The sequence below is a fragment of the Ranitomeya imitator genome, chromosome 2 (assembly GCF_032444005.1).
Source record: "Ranitomeya imitator isolate aRanImi1 chromosome 2, aRanImi1.pri, whole genome shotgun sequence".
Taxonomy (NCBI): Eukaryota; Metazoa; Chordata; class Amphibia; order Anura; family Dendrobatidae; genus Ranitomeya; species Ranitomeya imitator.
The window spans coordinates 168,363,942-168,384,509 of NC_091283.1; the positions used below are offsets into that span (position 1 = coordinate 168,363,942).

General features: G+C 41.3%; 1 protein-coding gene across 1 annotated transcript in view; it reads left to right on the forward strand.

Moving 5' to 3' along the window:
- Positions 1–20,568, forward strand: part of LOC138666299 (uncharacterized) — a 51,404-nt gene that overhangs the window by 19,360 nt on the left and 11,476 nt on the right. The window contains 2 exon segments of the mRNA XM_069754526.1: positions 19,582–19,797; positions 20,000–20,143. Of these exon segments, the coding sequence (XP_069610627.1) occupies positions 19,582–19,797; positions 20,000–20,143 (360 nt within the window).

Sequence of the window (20,568 nt, forward strand, 5' to 3'; positions counted from 1 at the left end):
CGGGTAATTCAATTACCGGCTTTTGCTCTCTCCTTCCTAAACCCGACATGATATGAGACATGGTTACATACAGTAAACCATCTCATATCTCCATTTTTTTTGCATATTCCACACTACTAATGTTAGTAGTGTGTATATGCAAAATTTGGCCGTTCTATCTACTAAATTAAAGGGTTAAATGGCGGAAAAAATTGGCATGGGCTCCCGCGCAATTTTCTCCGCCAGAGTAGTAAAGCCAGTGACTGAGGGCAGATATTAATAGCCTGGAGAGGGTCCATGGTTATTCCCCCCCCTGGCTAAAAACACCTGCCCCCAGCCACCCCAGAAAAGGCACATCTGGAAGATGCGCCTATTCTGGCACTTGGCCACTCTCTTCCCATTCCCGTGTAGCGGTGGGATATGGGGTAATGAAGGGTTAATGCCACCTTGCTATTGTAAGGTGACATTAAGCCAAATTAATCATGGAGAGGCGTCAAGTATGACACCTATCCATTATTAATCCAATACTAGTAAAGGGTTAAAAAAAAACACAAACACACATTATTAAAAATTATTTTAATGAAATAAAAACAAAGGTTGTTGTAATATTTTATTGAACGCCCATTCCAATCACTGAAGACCCTCGTTCTGTAAAAAAAAACAACAATATCCTTTCCTTCCGCAGATCTGTGAAGTCCAACGATGTAAATCCATCTGAAGGGGTTAAAATATTTTGCAGCCACGAGCTGTGCTAATGCATTGATGCTCGTGGCTGCAAAACCCCGGGGAATGAAGGTAAAGTAGGTCAATGATCTATATTTACCTTCATTTGCGGTGAGTGTTGTTCCTAGATCGTGGGAACTTTCCTAGAAAGCTCCCAGGCTCGAGTTCATATGAGGACAACCAGCAGAGGGCGCCTCTTATGAACTCGAGCCTGGGAGCTTTCTAGGAAAGTTCCCACGATCTAGGAACAACCAGCAGAGGGCGCCTCACCGCAAATGAAGGTAAATATAGGTCATTGACCTACTTTACCTTCATTCCCCGGGGTTTTGCAGCCACGAGCATCAATGCATTAGCACAGCTCGTGGCTGCAAAATATTTTAACCCCTTCAGATGGATTTACATCGTTGGACTTTAAAGATCTGCGGAAGGTAAGGATATTGTTGTTTTTTTTGTTTTTTTTTGTTACAGAACGAGGGTCTTCAGTGATTGGAATGGGCGTTCAATAAAATATTACAACAACCTTTGTTTTTATTTCATTAAAATAATTTTTAATAATGTGTTTGTGTATTTTTTAACCCTTTACTAGTATTGGATTAATAATGGATAGGTGTCATAATTGACGCCTCTCCATTATTAATTTGGCTTAATGTCACCTTACAATAGCAAGGTGGCATTAACCCTTCATTACCCCATATCCCACCGCGACACGGGAATGGGAAGAGAGTGGCCAAGTGCCAGAATAGGCGCATCTTCCAGATGTGCCTTTTCTGGGGTGGTTGGGGGCAGGTGTTTTTAGCCAGGGGGGGGGGGGGACCAATAACCATGGACCCTCTCCAGACTATTAATATCTGCCCTCAGTCACTGGCTTTACTACTCTGGCGGAGAAAATTGCGCAGGAGCCCACGCCAATTTTTTCCGCCATTTAACCCTTTAATTTAGTAGATAGAACGGCCAAATTTTGCATATACACACTACTAACATTAGTAGTGTGGAATATGCAAAAAAATGGAGATATGAGATGGTTTACTGTATGTAACCATGTGTCATATCATGTCGGGTTTAGGAAGGAGAGAGCAAAAGCCGGTAATTGAATTACCGGCTTTAAACCTATCTAGCGCTGTTTGAAGTTAAAATATATATACATATATGTGTCTAATGACATTATATATATATATATATATATATATATATATATATATATATAGATAGACACAGTATATAGATATATATATATATATTTTTTTAACACATGGATCCCTTGTATTGCCGTATGTCGGATTTGCAAGCCTGCGAGGAAACCACGCAGTACGGATGCCATACGGATTACATACGGAGGATGCCATGCGCAAAATACGCTGACACACCCTGCCTACGGAGGAGCTATGGACCACTATTTTGGGGACTTTTCAGCGTATTACGGCCGTAATATATGGACCGTATTGTTTTACGCTGTGTGTGACGCCGGCCTAAAAGGAGTGGGGCAAAGACACATTTTCTGCACAGGAGCCCCAAGCTGTCTGTGTCCGCCCCTGCTTTATAGGGCCTTTTTTTGCCACAATTACAGCTGCAAGTCGCTTTGGATAAGTCTCTATGAGCTTTCCACATCTTGTCACTGGATTTTTTGCAGCTTCTTCAAGTTAGATGGTTTCCTCTGGTGAACATCAATCTTCCTGTCTGATCACAGATTCTCAGTTGGATTAAGGTCTGGGCTTTGACTAGGCCACTCTAAAACATTTACACGTTTCCCATTAAACCACTCGAGTGTTGCTCTAGCAGTATGCTTTGAGTCATTGTCTTGTTGGAAGGCGAATCTCTCTCCCCACCTCAAAGCACAGACAGACAAACAGGTTTTGCTCAAGAACATCCCTGAGCTTCTCACCATCCATCTTCCCCTCAACTCTGACCATTTTTCCTGTGTCTGCTGCCAAAAATATCCCCACAGCATGATGCTGCCACAACCATGTTTCACTGTGTGGACGGTGTTCTTGGGGTGATGAGCTGTGTTGGTTTGGCGCCAGACATAGCGTTTATCTTGGTGGACAAAATGTTCAATGTTATTCTGATCTGACCACAGCACCATCCTCCAAACATTTGGGAAGTCTCCCACCGCGTGTGTTTTGGCAAATTCAAAATGAGCCTTACAATTACAAAACTCAAAATGAACCTTACAAGCTGTGTACTGGCTGTGTCTGACCGTACAGGAACATGGTCTGATCATACCATGTCTCCTGGAAGGAGGGGGGGGGGGGGGGGGGGAGAGAAGGGATACAGAGATTGTAACATGGGAGCACAGCTGATTCTTTCTGTGGGGTAAAACATTTTCCTGCCTGTTTTTAAACAACAGCAGGGGCACATTTATAAAAGATTGTCTCAGCACAGGGACATTTTATTTAAACACATCTAATTGTGTAACTTATTATTATAAGATCTATTGATTAAAATTAACTTTTGTTTATGCAAAAACCCCTTTAACTCCTTTCTGACATTGGGTGTAATAGGACGCCCACGTCAGATTCCCCCTGTTTGGTGCAGGATCCGGCATTGAGCCTGCACCTTTCCGGGCACGTGACAGCTGATCTATACAGCTGACATGTGCCCGAAACAGCCACGGGTGGAATTGGGATCCACCTGTGGCTGTTAACTAGTTGAATGACGCTGTCAATCTCTGACAGCAGTATTTAACTCGTGCTTACTGGAAGCACGCGTTGCTAATCCTGCCCATCTGTGACCCCGTCACGGGTCACCAATGGGTCAGCATGACAACCAGAGGTCTTCAGCAGACCTCTATGGTTGTCATTGCTAGATTGCTATGAGCGCCGCCTGTGTGTAGCAGAGGCGGCAAAGTATTGTAACTTCTGGTCTCCCATGGAGACTAATGAAGCATGCAAAAAGTAAAAAAATGTTTTTAAAAATATAAAAAAATATAAAAGTTCAAATTACCCCCATTCAAAATAAAACAATAAAAAAATGAAACATACACATATTTGTAATTACCACGTTCAGAATCGATCAATATAAAAAAATAATTAACTCAATTGCTAAACAGCCTAATGAGAAAAAAATTAAAAACACCAGAGTTAAGTTTTTTTGGTTGCCACTACATTGCAATTAAATGCAATAATGGGAGATCAAAAGATCGTATCTACATCAGAATGGTATCAATAAAAATATCAGTTTGGAGCGCAAAAAAATAAGCCTTCACCTAGCCACAGATCACAAAAAAGTAGAGACGCTACACGTCTCGGAAAATGGCGCCATGTTTTTTTTCTAACAAATCTTTTAATTTTTTATCACCACTTAAATAAAAAAAATATACATATTTGGTGTCTGTGAACTCGTAATGACCTGGAGAATCATAATGGCAGGACAGTTTTAGCATTTAGTTACCATGGTAAAGGAAAAAGGAAAAAACAACGGTGGAATTGGACTTTTTTTTCCCATTTTCCGTTACACAATATGTTAAAACCAATGGTGACATTCAAATGTACAACTTGTTCAGCAAAAAAACAAGCCCTCACATGGCCATATTGACCAAAAAAATAAAAAAAGTTATGGCTCTGGGAAGAAAGGGAGCAAAAAACAAATTCAAAAACTGAAATACCCCTGGTCATTAAGGGTTAAGGCATAACTTGGAGCGTTTGCCTCTTTCTGAGAACATCCGCCACTGGTGGTCACACGCTCAGTATTCTTACAGCCACAGTCTGGAAAACTACAATTAAGGGTATGTGCAAACGTTCAGGTTTTTTCGCAATAAAAACGCTATAAAACGCATTACAAACCGCAGACATATGCATCCTATCATTTAGAATGCATTCTGCAATTTTTGTGCACATGATGCCTTTTTTTCCCGCAAAAAAAACGCATTGCGGTAAAAAAAAGCAGCATGTTCATTAATTTTGCGGATTTTTCGTGTTTTTCCCGCTATTCTATGCATTTGGAAAAAACAAAGAAAAAAAATGCGCAAAAAACGCATAAAAAACGCAAAAAAAAAACGCATGTGGATTTCTGGCAGAAATGTCTGGTTTTTGTGAGGAAATTTCTGCAAGGAATTCCTGACGTGTGTACATAGCCTTCTAAGGCCATGTTCACATGTTCCTGATTTCCCTGCTGTTTTTTCTGCACTAAAAACCGCAGCTCTTGGCAGAAAACGCAGGTGCGTTTTTTGGTGCGTTTTTGGTGCGCTTTTTGATGCGGTTTTTAGTGCGGTTTTTTATGCAGTTTTCTCTGCAGAGTCTGTGTGTTTTCTAGGAAGTTTTTTTAGGGTTAAAATGGCTGAAAATACCCTAACCCTAACCCTAGTTCTAACTGTAGTGGGGGGGGGGGGGGAATTCTCTATTTTATTATTGTTACTACCTATGGGGGTGGTAAAGGGGGGGGTCATTTACTTTTTTTTTATTTTGATCACTGTGAGGTTACCACAGTGATCAAAATGTGCCTGGAACGAATCTGCCGGCCGGCAGATTCGGCGGGCGCACTGCGCATGCGCCCGCCATTTTGGAAGATGGCGGCGCCCAGGGAGAAGACGGACGGACGGACACCGGGAGGCCCGGTAAGTATAAGGGGGGGGGAGATGAGGGCACGGGGGGGGGGGGGCGTCGGAGCACGGGGGGTGGCATCGGAGCATGGGGGGGTGGGATTGGGGTACGGGGGGGCAGCCACACTCCGCCCACGCACTTCCTGCTGCAGCGGTTCTGCACCACAAACCGCAGAAAACCTGCAGATATTTTTTTCATCTGCGGGTTTTACTGCGGGTTTGACCTCACAATGGAGGTCAATGGGTGCAGAACCGCTGCAGTTCCGCACAAAGAAGTGACATGGTCCTTCTTTTTTACTGCAGCTATTCAGCGCGGCTTTTTTAGTTAATTTCCGCATCATGTGCACAGTGGTTCCTGTTTTCCATAGGGTACATTGTACTGTACCCTGCATGGAAAACATCTGCGGACCCGCAGTGGCAAAATCGCGGCGGTTCCACAGTTAAAAACGCACTGTGTGAACATGGCCTTAGAGTTTTGTTGTTTTTTTTTTAGAGCAACATATTCATATCGTTGTCATAGCGTATTAACCAACATTTAAAATAATGAAAAACAGGATCACAAAATAGATGTGATCTTTTATTTCTTTTCACTATGATTGTTTTCAATATGTTTGTGTTTTATAAGAAAGAATAAAAAATGACTGAAAAATTAGCACCATGACAACTAGTCCCATACAAGAATACTAGAATTCCTGAAAGTCAGGAGAACTATCCCACTGTAGCCAAAGACCACTGTTAAAAATACTTCACGTTTTCACAGATGATAAGGGCAGCAAAAGGAGTCGGATCCTGAACTAACAGCTGAGAAGCTTGTGTAGAAGACTCTCGGCACCTGCTTATGAGTTTAAGAGCTGCTTGCTGCCTCTATGGCTGTGTTCACATGGAAATTTTTTTTTTTTTTTTTTTTTAGAGCTGATGGACTCCAAAATCATTTTAAAAAAAATGCTTGGAAAACTCCAGCTATTCATTTTTATGTGAAATCCACTGCACTGTTCATATGAGGGGATTCTTAAACAAGTGGTGGAAAAAAAAATGGTCATGTCACTTCTTTGAAGCCATGATAGATGGAGTCTGCTTTAGGCTATGTGCCCACGTTGCGGATTTGCCTCTGGAATTTTTTTGTGCAGATTCTGCATCTCTTGGCAGAAAACGCAGGTGCAGATTTGATGCGTTTTTTATGCGGATTTTGTGTGGATTTGCTGCAGATTTTGTGCGGATTTCTTGCGTTTTTACCCCTGTGGATTTCTATAATGGAATGGGTACAAAAACGCTGCAGATCCGCACAAAAGAAGTGACATGCTCCTTCTTTTAATCCGCCACGTTTCCGCACGGAATTTTCCGCACCATTAGCAAAGCATTTTTTTTCCATTGATTTACATTGTACTGTAAATCACTTGTGGATCTGCAGCATTTCTGCACGGTAAAAAACGCTGCGGATCCGCAGGAAATCCGCAACGTGTGCACACAGCCTTAAACTAGACACGGTCAGATCAAAAAGCTGCAAAATAGCACCTCATTAAAAAAAAACTTCCAAAATCTCTTCAGGAAATAAAAAATCTCCAAAAATGAGCTTTTCCTGATGTGATTTCTACTTTAAAAAAAACCCTTTTTAACTCATTAAAAAGGTGATGAACTCTAGAATGTACTGATTCATGCACTTTTAAATGTTTTTCTGTGTCATGTGAGATCCATTGTACAAAAGAACTGACAATACATTTATATAACCAAGTGTACCAAATGTACAGAACACATGCACTGTTTTCAGATCCACGTGAATCTCAACATGTCCGTAAATCGTAGATCTCTCCTGCATCCATCCACTATGCGGATGAGCACACTGAGCTGGTTAGCAACTGTCTGAACTTAGCCTAAGGGGATGTACACACAGAATTAGGCAGATTTTTCTGGCTAAAAAAATCCACATTAAAAGATACTTTAAAACAAAAACGTTTTTGATGTATTTTTTTTATTAACTTGGTTCTTGTCAATGGGGTGTTCTTTTTCTGTTCCTATTTATTTAGTGTCAGATTTGGAACAGTATTTCAAGCAAAAAAGCCTCAAGAATCAATATGTTGCTTAATTTTCAACATGGAATACAATAGCATTACATGGGTGTAGTACTAATATTTTTACTATCTGGATTTTGAGTTACAGTGAATAACTGAGCAAACATTAAGTATTATTTGCAATGATAATTTCACACATACTGATGCTGCAGATAAAACAAGAATAAACTAGGTTACCTGTAGGCCCCCAGCAAAAACCTCCTCAAAAATCAGTTCATGTCGAGGACCACACAGACCTGACCATTACAGTGAACCACGGAGACAAAATCCATACTAACTATAAGTTATGATGTGACGCATCTGCCATGAAAAGGAAATATCAATCATACAATAATGTAATTTTACATATTGGGTGCTAAATACAGAAAAAAAAATCACAATAAAAAGCTTGATATCAAAAACAGAAAACACAAAAATTTGAAGAATATGCACAACTGGTGATTGCAGGAACTTTTTTTTAATAAATTTCAAAAAGAATTAGAGAGTTTATACAAAAAAAAAATGTATGGCGCAAACTGCACATAAAAACAAATACGACTTTCTGTTGGATTAATAAAACCAATGACAAAATGACTAGAAGTGATGGATGAGTTCCTAGACTACTTCTTTTGAATATAAAACCTTCACGGTTAACAATGGTGTCAACAGAGCGTAATGACTGACTAACACTACTGCTGCTGGAGGCTCGAATACACAGTACATCACCAATGATTGATACCCACCATGAGAATACAGGAATAATGCAGTTTAATACTCACATATTCCCACCTGGGTCTGCAGGGTCTGAATTCATACTATATATTATGATGAACAAGAGGGAGAAGAATTGAGTTTACTGAAGCTCCAAACAAGGTCTTAGGAATGTGCAGGCTGTGAACTTTTTTAGGATAAGGTTTCACAATCCTCAGGACAGAATACCCAAGGTCCCTTTTCAAGGATCCTCAATGGGAAGGTTCTGTTCATGCTACACAAGAGATTAAAATCTTGCTGAACTCATCATCTATTGCTTTATGTTTCCATGGACATAGGCTCAGGTTTCCCCCACATGTCTTAATGCCTGTCTAATGCAGCGTTTTAGGAAAGTGTGGCCGCTCTCAGTCAACGTCTTCAGCTGTGTTACTTTAGGGAATTCATTAATAAAATAATCCAGGACTAGAAAGGACAACATTACACTCGGCATGTGTTGGAAATGGAATGGTTTCCATATAAAATGGCGACATCCAAATGACAAGCGCTGATGAGTTTGCCATCGTTGGACACTCCGAAAGGTCATTATTGTAACAAGATACCAATGATTATGCTTAATAGTTTCATGGATAGAGATGTATACTTATCAGCCATGACACTAATGCCACCTGCCTAATATTGTGTAAGACCCTTTTTCTGACCCATGAAGCCCCAAACTCGGCAATACCTCTGAAAGTGTCCAGTAGAGTTGAGAAAAAATATCTACTTGACCCAGATCCTGTGGCTACGTAAGTTGTCAGCAGCCCTGGGAACCTCCTGCCACCTACCAGCATCTCCGGTGACTTTTCTGATTAACTTGCATTGTGCAACGTGACCATTTGCACCAGATTTACTAATCAGAAGAGGTGCTGGGGATACAGGCAGGCAGGAGTAGGTTTGCAGGGCCCTAGTTCAATGGTCTACCAAAGTGGCCGCTGGACCAGAGGCCTGGGAATCATTTGCTCAACTCTTATGTGCAAAGTACATAACACTAGAACCACCTGCCTTATATTGTGTAGGAACCCCTCTCTGATCTGTAAGTGCATGGTTGTACAAGACCTCAAAGTGCTCTGTGGTATCTGCAACAAACAGTAGAAGATCATTAAATCCCAGGAAGTTGCTAAACGCAGGCTCTATGGGTTGGACTTATTTTGCCTAACATCTGAAGATCGATCAGATTGAGATCTGTGAATCTGGAGAAAAATCACCATCCTAAATGTGTTATGTGCTTCAGACCATTCCTGATCTATTAGGAAATACTGCTGCCATGATCAGGGGGACTTAATATGTACAGTGTTTACATAGGTTGCACATGTCACATTCGTATTAATAATGGAAGGGAGAAACTGGGAAAGAAAAAACACAATAGGGTCTTATCCAGTGACAATGGAGTGTCAGGAAAAGAGGAGATACACTCACCTTGTTATGTGTTGCCATTCAGCAACCTAACGGGCATATAACAACTGCTGCACAGATACCGGTCAAGGAAACGACCATGGATGAAAACGAAGATATCACTCATGGGCTGCTGATGGCAAATTATGAGTGATATCTCCGTTTTCATTTCTACATTCTTATTAACAGCATTACCAAAGTTTTTCAGCAGAACAGTACCCAGGGCATCACATGGCTACTGACTGCTTGCCTTCTACCTAACATGAATCCTGGTAAAAACTCTTCTCTAAGTACGTTACATGCCCGGCCTTCCTCATTATGTAAAATGTGACTCATGCTTCAGATCTTATGCCTTCTTTCATTGCTCCACGATCTGGTCCTGATCCTCACATTTTCATCGGAAGAGCTTCTGGAGGTGGTCAAGGATCAACATGGGTACTGTAACTGGTCAAAGAGAGTACACAGCTCCATACACCAACTGCGTGTCCTGAGACTATTCAATGATATCTCTGATACTGTTACTGTGTATGTTCTGTCACCTTTATATCATAGCTACAATGCTCTGCCTGTCCTGATGCCTTTCTATCATAGCTGTGATGCTCTGAGTCATCGGACACCTTTCTATCATAGCTGTGATGCTCTGAGTCAGTGTTCTCCAACTCCGGTCCTCAAGAGCCACCAACAGGTCATGTTTTCAGGATTTCCTTAGTATTGCCCAGGTGATAATTTCATTACCTGTAAAAGCAAGAATTCCATCTCCTGTGCAATACTAAGGAAATCCTGAATACGTGACCTGTTGGTGGCTCTTGAGGACCGGAGTTGGGGAGCACTGCTCTGAGTCATTGGACGCCTTTCTATCATAGCTGTGATGCTCTGAGTGTTCTGACACCTTTTAACATAGCTACAATGCTTTGTGCTTTTGCGATCCTCCCTTGAATCACATTTGGTATACACTAACAACTGCATTATTCTGCACTCCCCACAAGACCTGCCATTTTTGTGATGTTCTGACACCGTCATTGAAGCATAAAATGTTAGTCTATATCAAAGTCCCTGAAATCATTACAATTTCCCAAGACAGTTCTCCTGTTGCCAGATATATCCCACCCCTAGGCAGGTGCTATTCACTTCACTTGGATTTTAAAGGGGTTGTTAACTTCTCAGACAACCCTTCTCAATCACTATATTCCTTAGTTATAAAATAATAACAGCTATACTCACCTCCGAAGCCAGCGCCGTTCCAGCCATGTTGGCACGTGCTCCCCCGGGGCTCATGTGGCATTGTGATTTCACGCGATCCTTGTGACCAGGTAATTACCGTATCTACTTGAGTATAAGCCGACCCAAGTATAAGCGGAGACCCCTAATTTTGGCACAAAAAACGGAAAAATTATTGACTTGAGTAGAAGCCTAGGGTGGGAAATGCAGCAGCTATTGGTAAATTTAAAAAATAAAAATAGATACCAATAAAAGTAAAATTGGTTGAGACATCAGTAGGTTAAGTGTTTTTGAATATCCATTTTAATCAGGAGTACCATATAATGCTCCATACAGTTCATGGTGGGCCCCATAAGATGCTCCATATAAAAATATGCCCCATATACAGTTAGGGCCAGAAATATTTGGACAGTGACACAATTTTCGCGAGTTGGGCTCTGCATGCCACCACATTGGATTTGAAATGAAACCTCTACAACAGAATTCAAGTGCAGATTGTAACGTTTAATTTGAAGGGTTGAACAAAAATATCTGATAGAAAATGTAGGAATTGTACACATTTCTTTACAAACACTCCACATTTTAGGAGGTCAAAAGTAATTGGACAAATAAACATAACCCAAACAAAATATTTTTATTTTCAATATTTTGTTGCAAATCCTTTGGAGGCAATCACTGCCTTAAGTCTGGAACCCATGGACATCACCAAACGCTGGGTTTCCTCCTTCTTAATGCTTTGCCAGGCCTTTACAGCCACAGCCTTCAGGTCTTGCTTGTTTGTGGGTCTTTCCGTCTTAAGTCTGGATTTGAGCAAGTGAAATGCATGCTCAATTGGGTTTAGATCTGGAGATTGACTTGGCCATTGCAGAATGTTCCACTTTTTGGCACTCATGAACTCCTGGGTAGCTTTGGATGTATGCTTGGGGTCATTGTCCATCTGTACTATGAAGCGCCGTCCAATCAACTTTGCAGCATTTGGCTGAATCTGGGCTGAAAGTATATCCCGGTACACTTCAGAATTCATCCGGCTACTCTTGTCTGCTCTTATGTCATCAATAAACACAAGTGACCCAGTGCCATTGAAAGCCATGCATGCCCATGCCATCACGTTGCCTCCACCATGTTTTACAGAGGATGTGGTGTGCCTTGGATCATGTGCCGTTCCCTTTCTTCTCCAAACTTTTTTCTTCCCATCATTCTGGTACAGGTTGATCTTTGTCTCATCTGTCCATAGAATACTTTTCCAGAACTGAGCTGGCTTCTTTAGGTGTTTTTCTGCAAATTTAACTCTGGCCTGTCTATTTTTGGTATTGATGAATGGTTTGCATCTAGATGTGAACCCTTTGTATTTACTGTCATGGAGTCTTCTCTTTACTGTTGACTTAGAGACAGATACACCTACTTCACTGAGAGTGTTCTGGACTTCAGTTGATGTTGTGAACGGGTTCTTCTTCACCAAATTAAGTATGCGGCGATCATCCACCACTGTTGTCATCCGTGGACGCCCAGGCCTTTTTGAGTTCCCAAGTTCACCAGTCAATTCCTTTTTTCTCAGAATGTACCCAACTGTTGATTTTGCTACTCCAAGCATGTCTGCTATCTCTCTGATGGATTTTTTCTTTTTCAGCCTCAGGATGTTCTGCCTCACCTCAATTGAGAGTTCCTTTGACCGCATGTTGTCTGCTCACAGCAACAGCTTCCAAATGCAAAACCACACACCTGGAATCCACCCCTGACCTTTTAACTACTTCATTGATTACAGGTTAATGAGGGAGACGCCTTCAGAGTTAATTGTAGCCCTTAGAGTCCATTGTCCAATTACTTTTGGTCCCTTGAAAAAGAGGACGCTATGCATTACAGAGCTATGATTCCTAAACCCTTTCTCCGATTTGGATGTGGAAACTATCATATTGCAGCTGGGAGTGTGCACTTTCAGCCCATATTATATATATAATTGTATTTCTGAACATGTTTTTGTAAACAGCTAAAATAACAAAACTTGTGTCACTGTCCAAATATTTCTGGCCCTAACTGTATAATGCTGCACAAAAGGTTAATGATGGCCCCTTAAGATGCTCCATAGAATATTATGCCCCATATAATTCTGCACAAAGGGTGATGGCCCCATAAGATGCTCCATAGATTATGCCCCATATGCTGCTGCTGTTGCGATGAAAAAGAAAAATGACATACTCACCTCTCGTCGCTCAGGCCCCCGGCACTTGCGATATTCACCTGTCCCCATTCCACCGCCGTGCGCCGCTGTGTCTTCCGGCTCTGACTGTTCAGGCAGAAGGCACGCACTAACCAAATCATCGCACCCTCTGACCTGAACGTCACAGCCAGTGGACGCAGAAGATGGAGCCTGGCGGTGGAACGGGGACAGGTGACTATTGCAATGCTCACCCTCCCCCATTATACTCACCCTCTTGGCACGGTCCCTGCTTCTCCCTCATCCCAGGCCAGCAGCTTGTTCCTGTGTTCAGCGATCACTGGTACCGCTCATTAAAGTAATGAACATGTGCTCCACCCCTATGGGAGTGGAGTTGCGTTCATATTCATTACTTTAGTGAGCGGTACCACGTGACCGCTGAACACAGGAAGAGCTGCCGGCGCACGGAGACAATCGCATCGGAGAAGCTGCCAGGGAACGCGCCGGGAGCAGGTGAGTATGATGTGACAGCCGCCGCTCCCCCTCCCCCGCCATCCTTTGGGAATGACTCAAGTATAAGCCTAGGGGGGAACTTTCAGCCTAAAAAAAATGGGCTGAAATTCTTGGCTTATACTCGAGTATATACGGTACTGCTACATTCTCCCTGCCTTTGGACAAAGGAAGTAAGAGAGCTGCCATAGCTCTGGGAGTGCCAGTGCCAACAACAGCACCAGAGGACAATATAGCTGTTATTTTATAAGAGGGGAATAGAGTGATTGAGAAAAGTGGACATCCCCTTTAATGTTATGGCTCATCAGTGTTATTGGCAAACATAAATAAATGTGCGGTCATTCACCATCTTGTGATGGTCACTCAGACATGTAAGAATATGTTATTATAGAGGTTCTGAAGCTGAAGAACCCACAGAAGCTGAAGCTCCCACCTTTTGCTATAATGAAAGGGCTCCAGAATGCTGAGAGAAGGGCCATCATCAGAGGCCAAGAGACATTGGCCAGCATTTAAAGGGAACCTATTAGCAGGATTTTGCTAAGTAAACTACAGGCATTGTCTGGTTGGCAGTGTTAAACTGCTTAAAATGATACTTGGGGTGAAGAAATCCTTCTTGTGGTTCTTGTGTAATCAGTGTTAGAAGTTTTCAGTTAATGATGTGCTCCTGCTGTGGGATAGGACTGTAGGCAGAGTCTTATCTTCCTGCTCTAAGCCAGAGAAAACAAGGAAAGACCTGCCCACAGGCCACCCCACAACACAAACATGTTCCTCACCATATAGACAGACTGCTTGTAATTTGGGTCGACCTGTGGGCAGGTCTTTCTCTTGATTTCTCTGGCTTAGAGCAGGAAGATAGGACTCTGCCTACAGTCCCACCCTGGAGCACAGGCATATCATCAACTGAAGACTTCTAACACTGATTACACAAGTGATAGAAAGCAGAGGGTAGTTATAAATTCTCTAACTGGGACACTGTGACCAGTGGGGTACCGCAGGGGTTGGTATTGGGACCTATTCTCTACAACATATTTATTACTGATCTGGTAGAAGGTTTACACAGTAAAATATTGATATTTGCAGATGATAAAAAAATTATGTAAAGCAGACAATACAAGAGAAGAATGTATTCTGCTACAGATGGATCTGGATAAGTTGGAAACTTGGGCTGAGAGGTGGCAGATGCGATTTAACAATGAAAAATGTAAGGTTATACACATGGAAAGAAGGAATCTATCACCATTACACACTGAACGGGAAACCACTGGGTAAATCTGACATGGAGGAGGACTTGGGGATCTTAGTTAATGATAAACTTACCTGGAGCAGCCAATGCCAAGCAGTGGCTGCCAAGGCAAACAGGATCATGTCAGGGCCGTATTTAGAGTTTATGCTGCCCTAGGCACCTTTAGTGCTGCCTCCCCCATTGGTGAGTATTAGTGATCAGCGAGTATACTCATTGCTCGGGTTTTCCCGAGCATGCTCGGGTGGCCTCCGAGTGTTTTAGCGTGCTCGGAGATTTGGTTTTCGTCACACTCATACACATTTACACACACACACACTTGTAATGCTGTGCAGCTGTCCTCCTGGACTACTAACACCATGGATTCATGCCCCATACCCTATGCACAGAAAATGATACATCTCTAATCTTCAGCGGCTCAGCTCCTGCTCCTCATCGGAGCGCTGCCCCGCTCTATGTCGCCAGCAGTGGAAGTGTGACGAGGTCGCAGCATGATGATCTTATCACATCTGCTGTACACTAGGCCGCAGCGTGGGAACAACCGTGATACTCTGCTCTGTGCCGGATATCATGAATGATCAGGAAGGAGTCTGCCAGCACGGCCGCAAGTGGAGTTTTGGCGGATGCAATCAAAAGTAAAGTGCCGCTCCTCCGGCGGCCCTGAACAGCCACCCGGGGACCGGCCCAGGAGGAAAATTAATCCCTGGCCCAGCCGCCACTGATTGCAGGAGCAGGGCATCAAGTTATTTGACTGCAGGGGGCAGCTCCACGATGCCACCCCCTGTGTTCAAGGACTCACTGCCGCCTGAAGCAAAGTGCTCAACTGGCCTCATAGGTGCGCCCCTGCCTGCAGCAGCCGGAAGCCTGAGTTGGGTGGGCAGGCCATCCCCAGGCTAAAAAAAAAACAAGAAAAAACCTTGCTCATGTGCCGCACCCCCCCTGCATCATGGCACTCTAGCCATGTGCCCTCAAGTGCCTAGTAGCAAATACAGACCTGCATGGGGTGCATTAAAAGAGGTCTGGATACACATGATGAGAGCATTATACTGCCTCTGTACAAATCCCTGGTTAGGCCGCACATGGAGTACTGTGTACAGTTTTGGGCACCGATGCTCAGGAAGTATATAATAAAACTAGAGCAAGTACAAAGGAGGGCAACAAAATTAATAAAGGGGATGGGGGAACTACAATACCCAGAAAGATTAGCAAAATTAGGATTATTTAGTCTAGAAAAAGACCACTGAGGGGCGATCTAATAACCATGTATAAGTATATAAGGGGACAATACAAATATCTCTCCGAGGATCTTTTTATACCAAGGAATGTGACGGTCACAAGGGGTAATTCTCTGCATCTGGAGGAGAGAAGGTTTTTCCACCAACATAGAAGAGGATTCTTTACTATTAGGGCAGTGAGAATCTGGAACTCCTTGCCTGAGGAGGTGGTGATGGTAAACTCAGTCGAGGGGTTCAAAAGAGGCCTGGATGTCTTCCTGGAGCGTAACAATATTGTATTTTACAGTTATAAGGTTCTTTAGAAAGACGTAGATATGGGGATTTATTCTGACGGAATATAGGCTGAACTGGATGGACAAATGTCTTTTTTCAGGCCTATTTTTCTATGTTACCAGAACCACAAGACAGATTTCTTCACCCCAGGTATCATTTTAATCAGTTTAACAGCAGCAACATGACAGTGTCTGTAGTTTACTGAGCAAAATTCTGCTGACAGGTTCACTTTAATAAGACTGGCATACTTTACATCAGTGCAAGAGGACAAAGTAACCAAGTTGGAGTGATTGAGCCAAATTTATTTAAATTTAAAAGCCTTTTAAAAACTTAATGGAACTTTGACTTCTTCTGGTGGAGAGAGGGCAGTTTTGGGTAAATTCTATCCTGTTGTTTAGAAGACCATGGAACTTTAAAAACTAGAATTTACCTTTTTAAAAGGGTTGTCCAGGCAGAAAACAGAAGTCTGCGGTCACTCTAAGTGCACAATATCTTAGAATACACTTTGTTTTATGTATTTATCAATGTAATTTTTTTATATGACCCATTAGATTAGTTTCAGTGATTACTACAGTTTGAAAAACCCCATTGGCAATCTCGATTGGCTTTCTCATTTTGTATTTATTTGAGAACTGACGTCAAATCACGCCTGCCTTTGACAGCAAGGTGCATTCCACAGAAACTAGATAATATCTAGATATCCTGATGTCCAATAAATATTAAACGCCATAATATCAGAGCTCATTAAACTGCAGAATTTAATAATGATCTATTGAGTCCAGAAGATGCTGGTGTTATTTAGAGTCAGCAGCACAGTCTAACATAGAAGATACTCATCTCGGCTGAACGGCTCACTCTTACTGCCATTTTGTAACCTTGGTCCCTAATTCATCATTTTCTTTTAAGTCACTTTTCTTTTTTGTTCTGAGATATTAATTGATGTTTTTAGAGCCAAATTCATTCAAATGGAACATGCGATTCATGAATTTGTAAAAAAATGGTCTTTTCTTTCCTGCCTTGAACTATTTTTGCGACTTCTTGGCTCCAAAAGTCACAAGTTTCGTAAAATGGTGCAAAAATTATCCCAAAATACTGGAAAACTGAAATATACATCATGTGGGCCTGGAGTGAAGTTGCTCGATGTAAAAAGGCACAATTGATGAATTAGGCGAAGACATCTCAAATCGTCAAATACAAAGCAGAAAACAGGCGAGCACATATAAAATAAACTTTAAAAAGGCACAAATAGAATAATCAATTGGGTACAACAACAAAAAACAGACAAAACTAGACAAATAGACAGGCGCAAAGGCAATGATGAATAGGAGCCTATTTTGTATTATTTCTATTCTTGTCTGCAAATCTGTTACGAACTAGCATAACAAGCAGTACCAAATTGTCCTGTGCAACAGACTATGATAAAATTATACTTAATAGAGATGTGCTGTATATAATGCTAACGTACCGGCCAACACTTTCTGCTGAAGTTTGTCCAAGTTTGGAGTTACAGGTGTCCCTTGCGCTCTAAACACAAGAGAGAGACGCATATTGCTTTAAAATTGGTGAAGTGTAAGATGTCCTTGTTGTCAGTCAGTATATAGACCAGCACAGTTATACAGATAAATATGAGATGGGTAGATGTTAGATAAATATACACCCATAGATTATGCACAGGATAGATATCTAGCAAAAACAAAATAGGCAAAAGCTGTTAATAAAATACCCTCACTTCTTTGCATATCTATAGTACTGCCTCCAGGCAGATAACATGGGAAATATATTAGATACATAAATGGATTGATACTAAATAAATATGAGATAGAAATATATGACAGATAGATGATAGATAGATGAGATAGATAGATAGATGAGATAGATAGATAGATAGATAGATAGATAGATAGATAGATAGATAGATAGATAGATAGATAGATAGATAGATAGATAGATAGATAGATAGATACTGTAGATATGACTGAAACATATAGCTGTATTATTTGCATTAAACTTACAGGCTCCATCTCTGAGCACCTAGTTTTACAATTTGGTGACAGCCAAGTGTGTAGATAACACAAAAGGACAGACAGATGACGGAGAAATGTTCAGTTATTTTTACTTGTGAAGTACAGAAAGTGTTGGGTTTCTCTGGACAGCTATGGGGATGGAGTCATTCCTTACCAGGAGTGCAGTTGTGCTGAGGGAGCAGAAAGTTCAGTATATAAACCCTCCAGTTGGCTCCTTACTCTTAGTAACCTCTTGGTAAGTTCTGGCTTCACTGACATAAGACTGGGATACAAGCTGCAGTTCATTCACTTCTATAACTTTATTTTATTTTCATTTCTTTCAAGGGGTAAAGAAGATCATTTCATCAAGAGCAGTAATAACAGGTAAGTCTCTGTATTAACAAAGCAAACCAATTTCACACTTGCCTATTAATCAAACACAAAACATTAATCTCATTTACATCCATGACTAAGGCTAGAAGAACACATGCAGTTTTTCAGAATATTTTTTTTTTTTGGAGCCAATGCCAGAAGTGGATCCAGCAGGAATGAGAAATACAAAGCAGTCTTTTATTTTACCCATCACGTCTGAATACATTTCTGGTATTCTTTAAAAAAAAACCTGCACCAAAATCTTTGTGTGATTGGAACCTTTAAGTAGTTCCAGGCGACTATCACATTGTTAAATGTAATTTTCTAAAGTAATATATTTACTAGTATTATGTGCCCATCTAGGAATGCAGGATGTATGTAGGAATCCATACACACCTGACAACATATTGCCATACAGTCCTTGAGTATTGAAGTCCCTGAGACTTTGGCTGCAGGACAGTATGTGGACATAAGAGCTCCTTCCTTCTACCTATGAAGTTAATGTATTTGACACATTCTGATTAATAACGCATTTGTCAATGTAGCAGCAGATATTTTTACAATATACTCTCTGACCTCTGTGTGCATCACTTTCATGTACACTTCTCTGTACGCATGTGTAAATCAATAGCAATACTCCACACACACACACAGGTAAATTTCATCATGATATATATTAAAAAGTTCAAAAAGTTTGTTTTTTAAGAAGCTAATTCTCCCCTTATTGCTGTCCTAGTAAATTGAGTGGGATTTTTTCCTTCTGGACCCTAATGCTTTAATAGATAAGACATACACAAAGAAGGCCCAGCTAGTCACTACAAAGATTAATATAAGCTGTGTAATGCTTGATGTCACCTGTTGCGGGTGCTACAGAGAAAATGAACCCTTGCTGCCAAAATCTTCCACAGATTACACCCGATTGTGGAGAGTCACAGCTGCAGGGACTCTGAGATCAGCTTATCAATGGGTGACACTTTGCATTATTGCTATAAACTAATAAATGTCCTGCCATTATGCACTTGGGTCACAAAAACAGGCGATAAACAGTTTGTGTTGAAAAAAAACCTTGAGGCTTTGCATTGAATTTCCATATCAAACATAACACCATCTTTATCAGGCTGACAATAAGAGTATGTATTTTTATATTTCATACAGACTGCTTCAACCATGTCGGGAGATGGTGAAATGGCAGTTTTTGGGCCAGCCGCACCCTTCCTGCGGAAATCAGAAAAAGAAAGATTGGAGGCTCAGAACAAACCATTTGATGCCAAGAACAATTGCTTTGTGGATGATCCCAAAGAGCTATATGTGAAAGGTCTCATCACCGCTCGCGACAGTGGCAAAGTCACAGTGAAGACCGATGATGGGAAGGTGAACATTACAATCGTTTGTTGATTGCATAAGAGAAAGTTTATCATCATTAACATAAAATAAATAGTTGACTTTGGGTAGAGGATACTTTCAATCGACCTAACATTAACTATTTGGTCGGTGGTAAATTACAAGTATCTATAGCATCCAATAAGTAAATCGCTGAAATGTTCAACTAAACCAAGCATCTTGTTCTTTCCAGGATGTAACCGTTAAAGACAGCCAGGTTTACCCCCAGAATCCTCCCAAGTTTGATAAAATTGAAGACATGGCAATGATGACTCACCTGAATGAGGCGTCTGTGCTGTACAACCTCAAAGAGCGTTACGCAGCCTGGATGATCTATGTAAGTCTTCTATCTTTTTGCTATTTGTAAATATCACAACACTGAAAGATAGTGATGTGAAAACCTATATGGAAAGTTTTAGGAGAAACTCAAAAGGTTTCACAAGTTTGCCAGTTTTGATAAAATCAGAAAGTCGATCGATCGGAGACAAGAGCATGCAACCAGTATCTGTCAGTGTACTTGCTTGTCTGACCCTCAGATGCCCAGTCACAAGTTTGTATTACAATCACAAAGATAAGGAGAAGTGGGAATGGTTTTTACATTACATTACCTAAGACAGAAGATATTTAAGTTGGGAATAACAAAATTGTAAATTATGGATTCTGTCAAATTCCTTTCAAACTAGTTCTAGCCAGCTTATAATAATATCAGAAACAAAGGAATGTTAAACACATGGACACATCTATATAAGATACAACGCCCTT